The sequence below is a fragment of the Mauremys reevesii genome, linkage group 26, assembly GCF_016161935.1.
Source record: "Mauremys reevesii isolate NIE-2019 linkage group 26, ASM1616193v1, whole genome shotgun sequence".
Taxonomy (NCBI): Eukaryota; Metazoa; Chordata; order Testudines; family Geoemydidae; genus Mauremys; species Mauremys reevesii.
Genome location: NC_052648.1, coordinates 9,426,333 through 9,441,792, shown reverse-complemented (window position 1 = coordinate 9,441,792; position 15,460 = coordinate 9,426,333). Strand labels below are relative to the sequence as shown.

The following is a 15,460-nucleotide window of genomic DNA, read 5'->3' as shown; positions in this document are numbered from 1 at the left end:
GGAAAATGCTTCTGCAATGTGGGGCGAGTGTGGATTCTACAGAAAAGCCAATCATAGAATCTCAAGGTTGGAAGGGACCTCAGGAGGTATCTAGTCCAACCCCCTGCTCAAAGCAGGACCAATCCCCAGACAGATTTTTGCTCCAAATCCCTAAGTGGCCCCCTCAAGGATTGAACTCATAACCCCAGGTTTGGCAGGCCAATGCTCAAACCACTGAGCTATTCCTCCCCCTCCTCCCATCCCCAAGCAGGATTGGAAAGAAATTTGGAATTTCTTGTGCCTACCCACCAAATCAACCTGATCCCCTTCTATAAACCTGAAAGTCAGCCTCTTCCTATGGAATTTAAGGGCATCTGCCCTATGGAGCTGATAACGTAGCACAAGCCCTCCAGATTTTAACCAGGTCTTCCGTTCCAGCAAAGACAGAAATGAAGGCTACATATTATTTCAAGAGTAAAAAGCATATTTCTAAGCCTGAGATGATCTTTATACATCATGAAGCAGCAATAGAGAGCTTGCGCCTACATTATTAGCTATGAAAGATAACCAGAGACAAAGTAGTCACTGGCTTCCCAGAGAGATCCTGGCACTCACAAGAAAAGCTGGCCATAAACTGTGCTTCTAGATTGAGGAGTCCTGGACTGAAAACCCTGCTCTGAGCAAGAGAGTGGACGATACACTCCCATGTGTCTCACCCAGTGCTGATTTCCCGAAGGAGCAGTGAACACACCATCCATTACAATAGGTTTTTAAAAACTGAAGTCTTTATTAAAAGTTTTATCCAAATTTTGTAACAAAAAAGATACAAAAGGGGTGAAGATCCTTATTTCTGGGACTAATCTGACCAATCGAAACCTGACAGATACTAGGCTAATATAAAATCCATACAATCTGCTGAAAAAATGCAGGGAAAACATTAAAAATATCAACTGCTGCTCTGAATTTTTTTTTAAATTCCTTTAGCATTTATAAGTTACTCAGTTTGCATTTTACAGGAGAAGTTTATCTTTGAATGGTTATAGCTACTGTACAATGCAAGAGACAAGGGCAAGGCTAGAAATCCAGATGTGCTGCAGTACCCAATGCACCTTTGCAAACATTGCTTTTTATAGGAGGGGTGTGAGATTTTTCTCTTCTTGCTGCAAGAGGAATACATGTAACTGCTGGGGGATGACATATTTGTCTGCAGTGGCTGAGGGAGAACCCTGTTAAGTGCCAATGCATCTGCATTAGTATAAAGCCTCAGGGAACACCCCCATAAACCTGGTTAAAAGGTAGTTGCTCTCCCCCGCTCTCACCAACCTATCTGAGCAGAGATCACTAGGCACTCAATACTGAAGGGTTGGTTAATGCCCTTTGATTCCATGGAGCCAAAGCTCTCCTTAGAAACTAACAGATGTATCATGTGAACACAGGTCAGAAATCCCTTGTTGCACTTGGCAGGATTCCACCTCCCTGTTCTAAAAAAATGCCTCCAACAGGTCAGAGAAGCAGTGGCTCCACTCCTACGGGCTGGGAGTGAAAGGGAAGAGACAGCCGTCACAGCACATAGTGCATAAATGGGAACGAGCGGGACTTCTCACCACTCTGAAAAGGAAAAGGGGAGGTGTACATGCACCAGGCTAGTAACTGAGGCCACCGTTGAGAGCTGTTACTGGCTAGCCAGAAGGACCCTGAGAATATTTAGGCTACCACGGTCTCCCGGTGAATGCCGAGTTAGGTGTATCACAGTAATAATGGTTAGAGTGTGTTCTGTACAGTGAAAAATGCAGTTTGGTAGCAGTGCAGTATCCCCTTGCCTGATGTTTCCTATTCTTCCTTGAAGGTGTAGGTTGGCAGAGGGTGGAGAAAGCCTCCTTATGGCAAGTGAAGACATTCACAGCTGCCAACCATAATTACTTTGCAGACATCCAAGAACTGAAAGCTACAAAGAAGTGGCTAATGGGTAAAAAAATTCCAGTTTATAAAAGAAATAGGAAAGCAAGAGACGAGGCTACTGCAAAGTTCCTCCTAACAGGTCTGAGATGCAGCAAAGAGCAGATTCTCTCAGGGACCCAAGCCCTTTCCCCCCCCCACCCCCAATCACTAGAGTATCTTCAAGCATCTCCAACTATCACACAACTGTTATTTCAGTTCACCTTGGGTGACTGTTTGCTTTCAGAGTCCACTTACACAAGCAGAGTTTGCATCCGCTGCGCAGAATGCTCGCAGCTTCTTCAAATGCTGAGCTGAGGATAGGCATGCTGGGGCGGTGAGCGTTCATTCGCCTCTTGTGGTCATGTGGGATGGCAAAGGGTTGTTGGAGCTCTCGGTCCCATGTGATAAGGCTGATTTCAGACATAAGATACTCTAGGAGGAGAACTTTTTTTTTGCAAAATGCTGCGCAAACCACAGAACGGAGAAAGCCTTTGGTCATAAAATACTTGTGAGAAAGTGAGGCTTGTATGGAAAGATTCCCCTGAACGCCTACTGTATTCTACATCTTAAAAAAATATATTGTGGACACTGCAGCCATACAAAAGGGGGAGGGGCCAGGAGAGGGGGATTTACAGTCTCACATGGACACAATGGGGAGGTTAGGACAAGCACAGTCATAGTCCGTAAAACTGATTGGCTCGCTAGGATTATCAGTCATCCTCCTCATCCTCTTCATCTTCTGGATCTTCCTCTCCCTCATCCTCTAGATCTCGTTTTCTCTTCTCTCCCTGTGGAAGGTCTGCAGGGAAGGAGGAAGAATTAAATTCTATTCGCAGTCTTGCAGAACAGCATTTGATCTCATTCTTCATAGGCTATTTAAGCTACACATCTTGCAGGGGAACAAGTATGAACTAGAATCACAGCAGCTGTTGGATGGAGTCCCACCCACTGTTCCATTTTACGTGGCAACCAAGCAAAAGCCTTGGGCAAGATTTTCCAGTGACGAGTGCTTTTTGGTGCTCTTGAGATACTTCAGAGGGCCCAAATTTTAGATACTGTGGGCACCTGAACTCTAAATGTCCTTTTTCTCAAGGTGTGAAATTGGGCACCCAAAACCGGAGGCACCTAAAATCACCACTTTTGAGACTCTCTGCCAAGCTTATTCTTGGAGATTTGTCATTCAAGAGTTATGCCAACCTCCATTTTCCTATAAATACCCTTACAAATATTTTAATCAACTATATGCAAGCCCATCCAGATCCAGTCTTCAACTATCTAGGGAACTTACGTCAACGTTAGAAAGGAGATGCCCAGTGCTTTGTTGCCTAGAGTGACGTGAGACCCCAGCTACAGTCTAAAAGAAACCACAGTTCCTAGAACAAGCACTTTATAAAAATGCTAACACAGCAGAGCTTCCATTAGAGCCTCTCCTCCTTCCAGAGTATTATATTGAATTACACAGAACTGGGATATTTTGCCAATCTCCCTGATCAGCTTTTTAGCAATTGACAACCTATTAATACTGACTGTTTTAAATGTCTTGGGATGGTGGTATAATGTAGTTCTAGTGTTAACCAGTTTCTCTTGGGCTGTAGATTCATGGTTGGTCTCAGTTCAAAGCAGTCTTATTTTGGTAAGTGTGCAAAGTCAGGTCAGCCATTTCTCCGTAAGTCGCAAAAGAAACAGGGACTCAAGGATCTGAGGCTGGAAGCTACAAAACATGGCTTGTTTTATAGAGCTCATGGAGGAAGGAAAATGGATTCTACCTGAGAGGGATTTAGTCTGAGTTAGCTGCACTGAATGTTCACTCAGCATGTTTACATTAGCACACTCAGATCTCACCGCCCAATAGTGGTTTAAAACAACTAGCACCTGCAGTTAAAGACATACCAGGTCTTTTCCCTTAAATGTGCAAATCAAATGCAAAAATCAGCGCAGCATTATGGCTGGAAAAACTCAGTTAAGGAAACTCAAAAGTTAGTGTTCCTAATGCTAGACTGACCACAACACCACCGTATGTGCAGTTTGGGACTGATGTTTAGTGCAACTAATACACTCCCATGGCACACACAGGATGCACTGGGTAGTAGAGTGGAAGCCCTAACTTTGAATTTCCTGACTTGTGTGCTTTGTTTCCCAACCTCAATACTTAACATTTTATTTCGCTATGGGGCAGTGTCCTGGTTCAGTGGTGACAGGAGCAAGACTTCCTTGCCATAAAAGATAAAAGTGCTTAGTTCTATTGCTCAGGCCCCAAAAGGAGACAGTGACTGTTCGCATCAGAGTAGTGGATGGTTAATGCTACCTTTGTGAGTGCTGCATCTTAATTAGGAGAATTAGATCTACTCACCCTCCTCACCTTCATCGTCATCTTCATCCTCCTCATCCTCTTCCTCCTTGAGTTAAAAAAAAAATAAAAATAAGAATCTGTGTTTGTACAAGGACCAAGATCCAGTGACTAGAGATCTAATTCCTTTTCCACTCCAATCATTCATGGTCTCTTCAAGTGTGACTTCAAGAGGACATAGCCCTCTGGCAGCACAGGAACTCAAAATGGCCAAGTAACAAAATTAGCCCCCCTCCTTGCACCCTGATGCCTGCTCCCCTTCCTCATCCTTCATCCCACAGGGACAGGAACTTGTGGGCACAAAGAGAAATTGTAATGCCGCCTGGAAACACAGCAAGGTGTTTCCACCCTCATACCATCCCTACCTACAGCATTAGGAATCCAGGCATCGCTTCCCAGAGCAGCTGACTACCTAGGAAGCTCTTTTCTTGAATGAGACTAGCCTCAGGCAAGGATACAGCATACTTGACCAGATTACAAAGTTTCTCAGAAGGACTGATTTTCATCAGCAAGGGTACAGATGAAGTATTTACTGACAGGCAGCCCCAAAGGCTCACACTGATGTCAAGCCAACAAGAATAACCTCACCTCATCATCGACTCCATCTTCTTCCTCTTCACCTTCCAGATCATCTTCATCCTCCTCTTCGTCATCAATGACTTCCTCATCCAACTCATCTTCCTCATCATCATCCTCTTCCTCACCTTCTACCACAACAAAGGTAGATGAGTGGGTTCCCCACCAATGTGCTCAAAGCAACACACCAGGGACAAGGAACCAGGAAATACAGCCAGACAGTTTTTGGCACAGATGTGCCAACTCATAAAAAGCAACTAACCCAGAACAGCCCCACTGGCATTAGGTAAAGCCCTGTACCCACAGAACAGACCTATGCATGGGAGGTATGTCAACTGACAAGCCCAGCTGGTTTAAATCAAGTTTGGTTTTCCAGTTCATGCCTGGGGGAGATGGGATTACCAAAGTAAGATTAGACTTTGGCAAGGAGTTCACACCACTACTGAGGTGGTCGGTGGGGGGTGGCTAGTGAAATAGGTGGGAGGCAATTACAGAGAACCACTCCAAGCCCCCTTTACCTTCTCCGTTCTCATCATATTCATCATCCAGCCCATCACCATCTGCTTCAGGGTCCGAGTCAGGGGCTTCCTGGTCATCAGCATCAAACCCATCCAAGTAGGTGAGCTGGGGCAGAAGGGCAAACATGCTCTCCCGGTAGTTGATCAGCATTGTCACCTCGCAGTTGAAGAGGTCCAGGCTATGCAGATTTGGCAGTTTCTTCTGCAAAGATTAATTGTTAGGCCATTAGGAGACCGTTCTGGTAAACTTGCTATGAGCAAAGGGATGAGGGAGACATTAGGATGTGCCTGGAGCAGGGAGTTTACTACCTGACCTATAGTAAAGTAACTCTTTCATGCATACTATTTTTTGTAATATGTGCCCCCTAGAAAACCTAGGACTGATGTCAGACACCCCCATGAGGGGCCAAGCAAGTCATCGCCATGACACCCAGGTGCCACCTACCTCAAACACTGCCTGAACCCTTAGGAGTCCTTTCCCAGGTGGACACTGAGCACACTACATCCACAGTTTTGCTCATCCAGCCCAATTTCACGTTCCTTTAGCAACTGGCTGCTGGTTTTCCCGACAGAGGAGCCCAGCCACATATTGGGCAACTCGTCAGTTCACATTAGAACCATGAAGTGCTGTTGGAACCGTTATCAAGACTGTTTGACTTCAGCTGCACCCACATGACGCCCAAAGGAAACAGCCTCTATCAGTTAGATCCATGCACAGGGCCTTTCACTCACCAGGGGCTCCAGGGTGTTGATGTCCTTGATCTTGTTGCCACTTAGATTCAAGTGGGTCAGGTTAGGGGTCCTCTCCGCTAGAACTTCAAGGCCACCGGAGATCCGGTTATCGCTCAGCTCCAGCTGCCAGGAAATATTTAGATGCACTGCTATAGAGGTTCTCAAGTCTTGACATTGGTGAATAACACTCCCATCTGCAAAATGGGAATGTTATTCACCTAAGTCAAGGACTCTCTAAGGCCACAAAGTGAGTCAGAGCATGGACTCCTGTGTTCTGGTCCAGACTCCCAATCCCGTTCTCTAACCACTAGAACTTGCTACCTATAAATTGCAGATTAAGAATCCATTTTAACTTCATTATGTAACCCACAGCAGGCAAACATGAGCCCCTTTCCTCCCCCGGAATATTTACTGTTTGGAAAGGGAGGGAAATAAAGAATCAGGACAGGGGATTTGGGCAGTTTTCCAATACAGTTCTGACACCCTCCCCTCCCTAACACAAACAGCAGAATGATCATGTCAGGGGGGAGCTCTATTGAACCCACTCAAGGCCATACATGGAACACTAGTAACAATCCCTCAAGTTAAGAAGCAGTGCCAAAAAATCCAAGTTAAAAGCAATAATGTGAGGTTTACTCCTCCACTCTCCTACATGCCTGACGTGGGGGGGGAAATCACTAACACTTCAGCTACAAGGGGCATGTTTACACCAGTCAGAGCACAAGGTCAGTGATATGAAATGGCCAAGGATCTTTACAACCTTGGTTACACTGATCCTTTCTTCCAGAAGATTTCACACTGCGGCATCTCCACTGGTGGCAGGGCTACTGCAGACAAGACTCCAGGCAGCTGCCTGCATTTCAACCATTGTTTCACAGAAAATATGGTAATGCTTAAAATGCCAGCAGCCACCCTGGAACTCACTCCACCCTACCACATGCAGCCACTCCAGAGGCGTCTGCAGTGGTGGAAATTTTCAGAAAGAAGCTAGCATAGCCAGCCATGCACAATGAGGTAAGCTCCAAAGGCAGTGTTGCTCTGGGATCAGAGTCACAGGCATCTGCTAAGAGCACAGCGCTTTCCAGCAAATTGGGGTCACATGCACATAGGGTGATCGCCATCAGACATAGCATCTTCAAACTCTAAAGGGAGGACTGAAGATTATTAAATGGTTAAATGAGACTGTACAGTCATTCTGCTTGGTTACTGCTCCCACATCTATTTGATTAACCCCCATATAAACATTATGTGCAGCAAAGCAGCACCTGAGAGGCTCAGGCCCCTTCCCTCTACTGCTGAGTGATGTAAGGCAGCACCCACAACAGGTGTCAGCAACAAGTTCCCATGCTAGGTTAGCCGCAGGTGTAGAGAGGGACACGCTGAGGACAGCAAGAGTTGAGAAACCACCATGAAAGCCTGAGATGAAGACGACCCCTGGGCTTCTGAACTGGTGCCAAGCCAGCTATTAGCACCCAGGGACCAGCAACAGAATTTTTCTAGTGTGGTCCACGCATATGGGCTAGAGGGAGATTAATTTAGGCTTCAGGCCTTCCCTGCTTTTTAAGAAATATTTATTTAACATACTTCAATTTGGAAAAAGATTTTTGCTCAGCACTTCAAAGTAGTAAGGTAACTGCAGCACCAAGCAGCATGATGCCCCTATGATGGGGGAGGCTGAGGGACGAGGACAAGATCCTCAGAAGTGGTCTCTAGTTTGAGGACAGCTATACAAGGGGATGGAGTAATCGCTATAAGGACAGCTCAGCTCTAATGCCAGCCGCTACTGCCCCATTTGCCAGAAGACTCATGGTAGGGCTTCAGCCTCACATCCGACTGGCACCACCCCTTAGTTTACCTTGCGGAGCTTGTTGAGCTTGGGGAGATTGGAGACAGACAGCAGGTTGACGTTGATCATGCTGAGGAACTCCAGATTTTCAAAGTCCGAGGAAAGGCCGACGATCTTCCCATCGTCCGAGCGGCAGTTATCCAGCACCAGCTCCTTCACCTAGAGAAGGAAGGAGAAACACTCAGGAGCTGGCACAAGGAGCCATCATTGTCACTTACAACTGCTGGAGTCTCTCAGCTCTAAAAAATCAATTTGTATTAACCTACCAAATTAACCCATTAAGATCAAGCTCCTGAGTGGGACCAATGTAAGATTGAAGCATTATGCACCGGTCTAAGGCACCAATACCAAATAAACCCCTCTCACCCACCCTGCTAAGGGTGTATGCAAGTAATCCACTATTTGTAAACCAAGTTTACCTTAGCATGGGTACAAGATGCCAGACTGACAGTCCCTAGATACCACAGTCCTACCCCCAGTTCAAGTACAGGCCGTGATAAACATCACTGCCACTATGCCATGTCACCAAGATATGGCAAGATCATCTCTAAAAAAGGTTCAGTCTCTGTGGCCCAGGTAATTTGTGGCATCTGAGCAGTGAATGTTAACAAGGGCATCAAAACTGAGCTGAACTGAAATATCTCAACTCATTTCATATAAGGCATCAAAGAGCTTTCCTATGGCAATTATTTTCACCCAGATTTGAAACTACAAGGTTTTATCCAGTTACTAATCCCCTTTGGGTCCCATCTTTCCATTCATCTGGATTTCCCCCTTACGCTGGAAAATCTTTTAAAGTAGCATTTCCAGCCCGGCTCAACGGCCATACTCTCCATCTACTTTATGCACTAGTCCCCAGCCAGCAGGGTATATGACAATTCCTCTGCCCTGACTTTTTTTTTTTTAAACGAAGTTTGTAAGATGGCCAGCTCGCACCCAGACCTCATATACACTCAGTATTTACCACAGTAAAATAATCCACTCCTTTCAATTGATGCAAATGCATCCCACAGCCACACATGCTGCTTCTGACGACTTGTCAGATAGGCAAACATGCATGACAAGAACCCCAGAAACGAGCAGGGTTCAGTCCCAGTACTCCAACAGCAGTTGTTACAGGCTCAATTTCCAAAATGGGCTCTTGTCCTGCATGTTCTTCAAAGCAGGCCAAAAGTCACATCCTTGGCTAAAAAACTACAGACGCTCTCCAAACTCATCCTTTGAATCCCACCTCCTCTGTAGCAACTACAGCTTTTGGGTGGACCAACCAACAATCAGAAAGTTGCTTTGAAGGTGTTTTGCTTGGTTCACATTGACCAGAAAAACTGTTTAACCCATTTTAGAATGATCACATTAACCCCACATTTAAAGACAGTTTCTTAACAGGCACATTAACCACTTCTAAAGAAACTTTAAAATTGGTAGTGGGAAGAGTTTCTTAGAGTCAAGCAGCAAGCACAACCCACCCTCTTTGCCACTTCACATACTTTAGTTTCTTTTTGCTTGCAACACTGAGTAATGAGTGACTATGAATGACTAACGTGCTGCAAAATGTAAAAAAAATACTCAGTTTGTAAGAGACCCAGGGTACCCTGCAGTTGGTTTTAAGTTTTATACTCCAGTTCCTGCTATTACTGCCTCCTCTGCCACCCCACCATCTAGAAAGCATTTTGTCTAGCCCTAGTCAGGTCCTATTTAATGCCCACAATTGTCCTTATGTTCCTAGCCTTATTTAAAGTTGATCCACACCATTCCTCTGGCTTGCCAAAGAGCAAGACCTTATCTCCCTACATAAATGTCACCTAGACTGCAAGGTTGTCCCTAAGTAAGAGGGAAGCCTTGTTATAAGCAAAGCCTGGTATTTATAGCAAGTCAAGCCAGCACCCATGAACCCAGGCATGAAGGACAAAGCACTTCTGAAGGATGCAGGAGTCCAATGCTCAAGATTCAGCTAGTCAGCTGTGTTGTCTAAGCACTCCAGCAACAATGCAGTTGAACTGGCCCCACCAGAAGGCGGGAGCAGCATTCCTTGCTTGGCTAAGGAGGTGCTAGCCACCAATAGCTCTGCAAGGCAAAAGATCAGCCAACCAGCTGGTTGGAAAGAACAGCCAAGGCAACTGACTACAGAAAAGGGAGAAGTTACTCAAAGCAATACAGATCAACTCCTCTCCCCAGAGATCAGGCATTACCAGAGATCCCCCATTCTTTATGCTGACCCTCCCATATCCTGTTGCACCAGCCATCCCCAAGAGATTTAACTCCTCCCACTGCAGGAGGACTCAGTTTTGTAGGGCAATTTCATCTTGAGACCAACAGCAAGGATCTCTCCTACCCAGTCACAGCACTCAATGTCCACCTTATGCCTTCACATTTCCCTATATTAAGAAACACATAGGAACAGCTCCCTTCTCACCCCCAACATATTCAGTTACATTTGGGGAAGACGAGGGAGGAAGGTTAGAGTTCTTTATTCCTTTCCCCATGAACTCATTTGCACTAGGTAGAGAACAGTAATAGCAGCAAGCCCTGTTCTGCTAGCTTGACTTTTCCCCAGTTCACAAGGTGAATTTTTCAGCTGTCCCAATTCCAGACAGGGAAGAATCACATAACCTAGAAGTATCTCAAGCGGAGGTGGGGGAGAGGGTCAGCTCTTGATCCCTAGGGCTTGGATACTGGGCAGGACATCCCCTCTTCAACCTTCGACATGAGAAAGTTCATTTTCACAACCCTGGGGGTTCAGGTGGTAAGCTGAGCAGCAGGAACCCCTGTACTCCTTTCGGTAGCCTGGAAACTCAGCTCCACTCCTATTACTACTGCAAGGTGTAGCCGCAAGCCCAACACCTGGACAAAAACCAACTAGAATTGGGGCGGCTACAGCAGAGGATCAGAGCGGAGCATCATTACAAGATGGGGGAAGAGTACAGGGGAAATTCAAGTTAAGTGCCCCCAATGAGCACTGGGGAAACAGTTTAGCAGCCTCCTGCTGCTCTCTAGAGAACTGGGTCTGAGACTAGCCAGAAGGGAGCCACAGTGCCTACAGGCTGGCCAAACATAGGGAAACCTAGCAGAGAATCAGACTAGATTTCAAACAGGCCGTAAGTCCCTTCCAAATTGCAGGTTACATCACCAGGAATTCCTGCAGATCAACAGGCAGGTCAGGTTGTTCCACTCTTTTTACCAGGGACCAACTAGGGAATTTCAAATGATTCCTCGCCAGCTGAACTCAGTCTCAGTAGTTCCACCATCAAGGCAGATTTGCCTAGCTCTCTACTGCACTGAGTCCCAGTGACTTCAATACCCTCCAGTGCTTTAAAGGCCATCAATGTTTTCATTCTTCTTTCTCCAGAAGCCTACAAACACAGCCCTTCAGCTGCCAGAGTCTTGTTCGCTCTCCAGTTCCTTCCAAAACCTCCTGCACGCTCACCTGCAATTCCTGGCCATGACAATACCGCTGCTGAGACTGTACCAATAATGATTTTTGTACTACACCTAGCACAGTGGAATCCTGGTTCATGACTGGAGCTCCTGGGAGCTGCCACAACACAAATAATGGGACAGTCGCTAATGTGTCCTATCTATGCTGCTGCTTTATTGTTTACATTTCACTCCTTTTGCTCAGTGAAAGACTGAACAGTCACTTGTCCTTTCTTCTGCCCGTATGTTAGCCCAATGCTGCAATCCTGACATTGCAATCACTGTAGTGCAGGGATAAACCTAGCAAAATACTGGCTCCACTTTATTTCATGAACATGTTTTTATTTTAAGAATTGCAAGAAGCCCATGGTATTAACAAAACCAAGTCTGGGGTCTCAGCCGTCACACTGGAGCATGGATCTACTCCATTCCTTCACCAGTTCTCTCTGAACCCCCACTCCCATACTACTCCCAATGCTCGACAGCATTTTTACAAGGTAGTGAAACAGCTAAGAAACCCCACAAAAGCCAGGTTTGAGGAGCCAATCATCCACTTACCAGTGATAAGCCACCTTGGCCCTCATCTAGACTAGCACAAAGGGTGTCATACCCCCGTACCAGAAATGAGTTTGCTCAATAGTGCTAACTTAACTGTATTGAAAACCCCACTAAAAATGCAGCCAGTTCAATACCATTAGCTCCATTTTAGCAGTTAAAAACCTAATCAAGTGTTAACTGAAAACCCCACTGAACACCAATGTAGACACAATCAAGTTGAGCCGACTCCTAGCCTGAAGAAAGGGGTTTTTATTCCTAACCTAGAAAAAGTCATTGGTGACAATAGTCCCAACTTCTAGTAACTCAAAAAAGTGCCCACTTGAACCACATGCAAACAATTAGGGGAGGGAATGGAAGAAAGAAAAGGGTTGTATTAGCCTGGGCAAGCTTCAAAGCCAAATCCCTGATTCAGAGACCAGGAACTGCCCCTGCCAAGCATCAGTGGAATCCATTTTTGATGTCATAAGACATCTGGTATATTATTTTCACAAGCAGTCCATGAAACCAGCCAACACTCACCACAAACTCTGAACAGGGCAGGAGGCCTGAAATAAATACTACAGGGGGCATCAAAGCATCAGAGGAGCCAGGTGCCATGCATGGTGCAGTTAGGAAAGGCCATGAAGGGTAACAGGGAGGATGCAAAGCAGTGATGACATGCTGAAGTGCGCCAGAGACTCAACAGGATTATTCATGTGGGTGATGTGGAGAAAAGCGAGGAGACAGTTTATTGAATAAAGCTCTCAAATAGAAGAGCTCTGTGCACAGCTACACTGAGTGGGGAAAGGCCAGTCACAGCACAAGGAATAAATACCAGTTAAAAAAAATGACAAAAGCCCTGGGCTAATTTTTAACCCAGTAACACCAAATTCTGGGGCAAGAGACATATGGAGCCTTCTCTGAGGATAGATCGAACATGTCTGAGTGCCACACGTGTGTTTCAGGGGCCCATCCTCACTGGCAAGTAACCTGTTGAGGTAAATTAAAAAGGCAACACTGTCCAGGAGAGAACACGGTTAAACATCATGGGTTTGGGCAGGGGCCACCAGATGCAAGTTTTACAAACGATTTAAAAAAACCATGCTCTAGAGCAGAGGTACACTGAGGTCTTCCAGGGGGTCCATCAACACATCTAAATATTTGCCTAGTTTTACAACAGGCTACATAAAAAGCACTAGCGAAGTACAAACTAAAAGTTCATACAATGACTTGTTTATACTACTCTATGTACTATACCCTGAAATATAAAATCAATTGGAATATAAATATTGTATTTACACCTATATGATCCAAATTAGAAGAGCAATTTTTCAGTACTGGTGTGCTGGGGCACTTTGTATTTTTAGGACCAAACCCGGGGTACACGAGACCGATCGGGGGGACTGAAAGGCGGGCTGAAGTCTGAGAAGGTCCCGCTGATCTCCAGCGGGCACGGTTAGGGCTTCAGGCAAGTCACGCTTCGGCCATGTTAACAGGATCTGCATTTCAATAGCCATGAACACGAGTTCCCTGCCACGGCGGATGGGCCCCGCACACCATCCGCTCCGGCTGGAAAGCGGCTCATCTCCCTCCCCCGAGCTGCCGCTTCCCCCGCTGAGGAGGCTTCGCCGTCTCGATTTTCTGGAGCAAAGCCCCGAGCCCCACGGCCCGCCCGGCCCTGCAGCGCTGGGACAAGCCCCGGCCCCTGCGCACACGTGCGCCGCTCGGCTCCGTCCCCGCACCCCAGCACAGGCCGCTCGCCAGGCGCCCGCGGGAAACCCGCCGCCAAGCCCGCCGGGCCCCGACTCGCCGCCGCCACCGCCCCGGAGCGGGGCCGCCCGCCGGGCCCCAGCAGCCGGGCCGGCTCCGCCGTGGGCGCCCCGAGCCCGGGACCGGCGACACCCGCCCGCACCCCCGCGCCGCGCCACGCACCGGCACGAGCGTCCTCCCCGCGGGACCGGGACAGGCAGCCCGCGGGCCTAACCGGGGCAGGAGCCTTTTCCTGCCCCCGCTCCCAACTGCCCCGCCGGCCGGGGCCTCCCTGCCCCCTGCAACTGCCCCCCCGCCCGGCCGGGGCCTCCTGCCCCCGCCCCCAACTGCCCCCGCCCGGCCGGGGCCTCTCCTGCCCCGCCCCCAACTGCCCCCGCCCGGCCGGGGCCTCTCCTGCCCCCTGCAACTGCCCCCCCGCCCGGCCGGGGCCTCTCCTGCCCCCGCCCCCAACTGCGCCTCCGCCCGGCCGGGGCCTCTCCTGCCCCCGCAACTGCCCCCGCCCGGCCGGGGGACTCCTGACCCCCCGCCCCCAACTGCCCCCCCAAACCGCCCTGAGGGGGCTCCCCGCCCCACACGGCAGCCGCCGGCCAGGCGGCCCCGCGCCCGGGGACACGTGTCGGGGGCGGCCCCGCTCACCTCCGCCGGCTTCTTGTTCCGCAGCTCCAGCGTGAGCCGCTTCTCCATCTCCATCCTGCGCCGCCGGCCGCGCACCTCAGACCCGCCGCCCCGCGCCGCCGCCCGAGCCAGGAGCGCGCCGCCGCCGCCGAGCCGCTTATATAGAGGAAGGCGCCAAAGGCAACAAAGGGGGAACCTACGGGGCAGCGCCCCCTGCCGGCCGGGACCCGCCCTGCGCCGCCGCCCCGGGCCGCCCGCCCTGCGGCGCCCCTGCCGGCCGGGACTCTCCTGCGCCGCCACCCCGGCCCACCCACCCTGCGGCGCCCCTGCCGGCCGGGACCGCCCTGCGCCACCTCGGGCCTCCCGCCCTGCGGCGCCCCCTGCCGGCCGGGACCCGCCCTGCGCCACCTTGGGCCTCCCGCCCTGCGGCGCCCCTGCCGGCCGGGATCCGCCCTGCGCCACCTTGGGCCTCCCGCCCTGCGGCGCCCCTGCCGGCGGGACCAGCCACTGAGCCGCCACCCGGCCCACCCGCCCCGGCGCCCCTGCCGGCCGGGACCCGCCCTGCGCCGCCACCTTGGGCCTCCCGCCCTGCGGCGCCCCTGCCAGCCGGGACCGCCCTGCGCCACCTCGGGCCTCCCACCCTGCGGCGCCCCTGCTGGCCGGGACCGCCCTGCGCCACCTCGGGCCTCCCGCCCTGCGGCGCCCCCTGCTGGCCGGGACCGCCCTGCGCCGCCGCCCGGGCCACCCGCCCGCGGCACCCCTGCTGGCCGGGACCTGCCTCTGCGCCACTCCGGCCCACCCACCCCGCGGCGCCCCCTGCTGGCCGGGACCCCCCCTGCGCCGCCACCCCGGCCCACTCGCCTGGCGGCGCCCCCTGCCGGCCGGGACCTGCCTCTGCGCCACTCCGGCCCACCCACCCCGCGGCGCCCCTCCCGGCGGGGACTCACCCACTGTGCTGCGGCGCCTCCTGCTGGTGGGCGCCTGCCAATGCACCACGTACAGTCACCCCACGGCGCCCCCCTGCCAGCCAGAACCCACCACTGCGCCATCATTCCACGGCCCCCCTCCCAGCTGGGACTCAGCCACTGCGCTGCCACCCCGGCGCCCTGCGGCATCTCCTGCTGGTGGCCACCTGCCAGTGCGCTACCTCCTGCTGCCCTGGCCCACTCGCCCTGCGGTGCCCCCTGC

The 15,460-nt window shown here is 50.4% G+C and overlaps 1 protein-coding gene across 4 annotated transcripts; it reads right to left on the bottom strand.

Moving 5' to 3' along the window:
• Positions 1-2,282: 2,282 nt before the first annotated feature.
• Positions 2,283-14,442, bottom strand: LOC120391846 (acidic leucine-rich nuclear phosphoprotein 32 family member B). 4 transcript variants are annotated; one of them, XM_039516025.1, is made up of 7 exons: positions 14,294-14,442; positions 7,946-8,095; positions 6,091-6,213; positions 5,359-5,560; positions 4,853-4,971; positions 4,277-4,313; positions 2,283-2,716 (listed from the first exon to the last, which is right to left on the bottom strand). In XM_039516025.1, the coding sequence occupies exons 1-7, from the start codon at positions 14,345-14,347 to the stop codon at positions 2,628-2,630; spliced, it is 774 nt and encodes a 257-aa protein (XP_039371959.1). In that variant the 5' UTR covers positions 14,348-14,442; the 3' UTR covers positions 2,283-2,627. The 4 variants fall into 4 exon arrangements, with proteins under 4 accessions (XP_039371959.1, XP_039371958.1, XP_039371960.1 ...); XM_039516024.1 differs by having other exon boundaries at positions 4,268-4,313; positions 4,853-4,968; XM_039516026.1 differs by having other exon boundaries at positions 4,853-4,968.
• Positions 14,443-15,460: the final 1,018 nt, after the last annotated feature.

Excerpts from the sequence above, each read along its gene's own strand:
- LOC120391846 (XM_039516023.1), bottom strand. The coding sequence starts at position 14,347 with ATGGAGATGGAGAAGCGGCTCACGCTGGAGCTGCGGAACAAGAAGCCG. Across the intron at positions 8,096-14,293 it reads GGAACAAGAAGCCGGCGGAG|GTGAAGGAGCTGGTGCTGGA; the intron begins GTGAGCGGGGCC and ends TTCCTTCTCTAG. Across the intron at positions 6,214-7,945 it reads AGCTCAACAAGCTCCGCAAG|CTGGAGCTGAGCGATAACCG; the intron begins GTAAACTAAGGG and ends ATTTCCTGGCAG.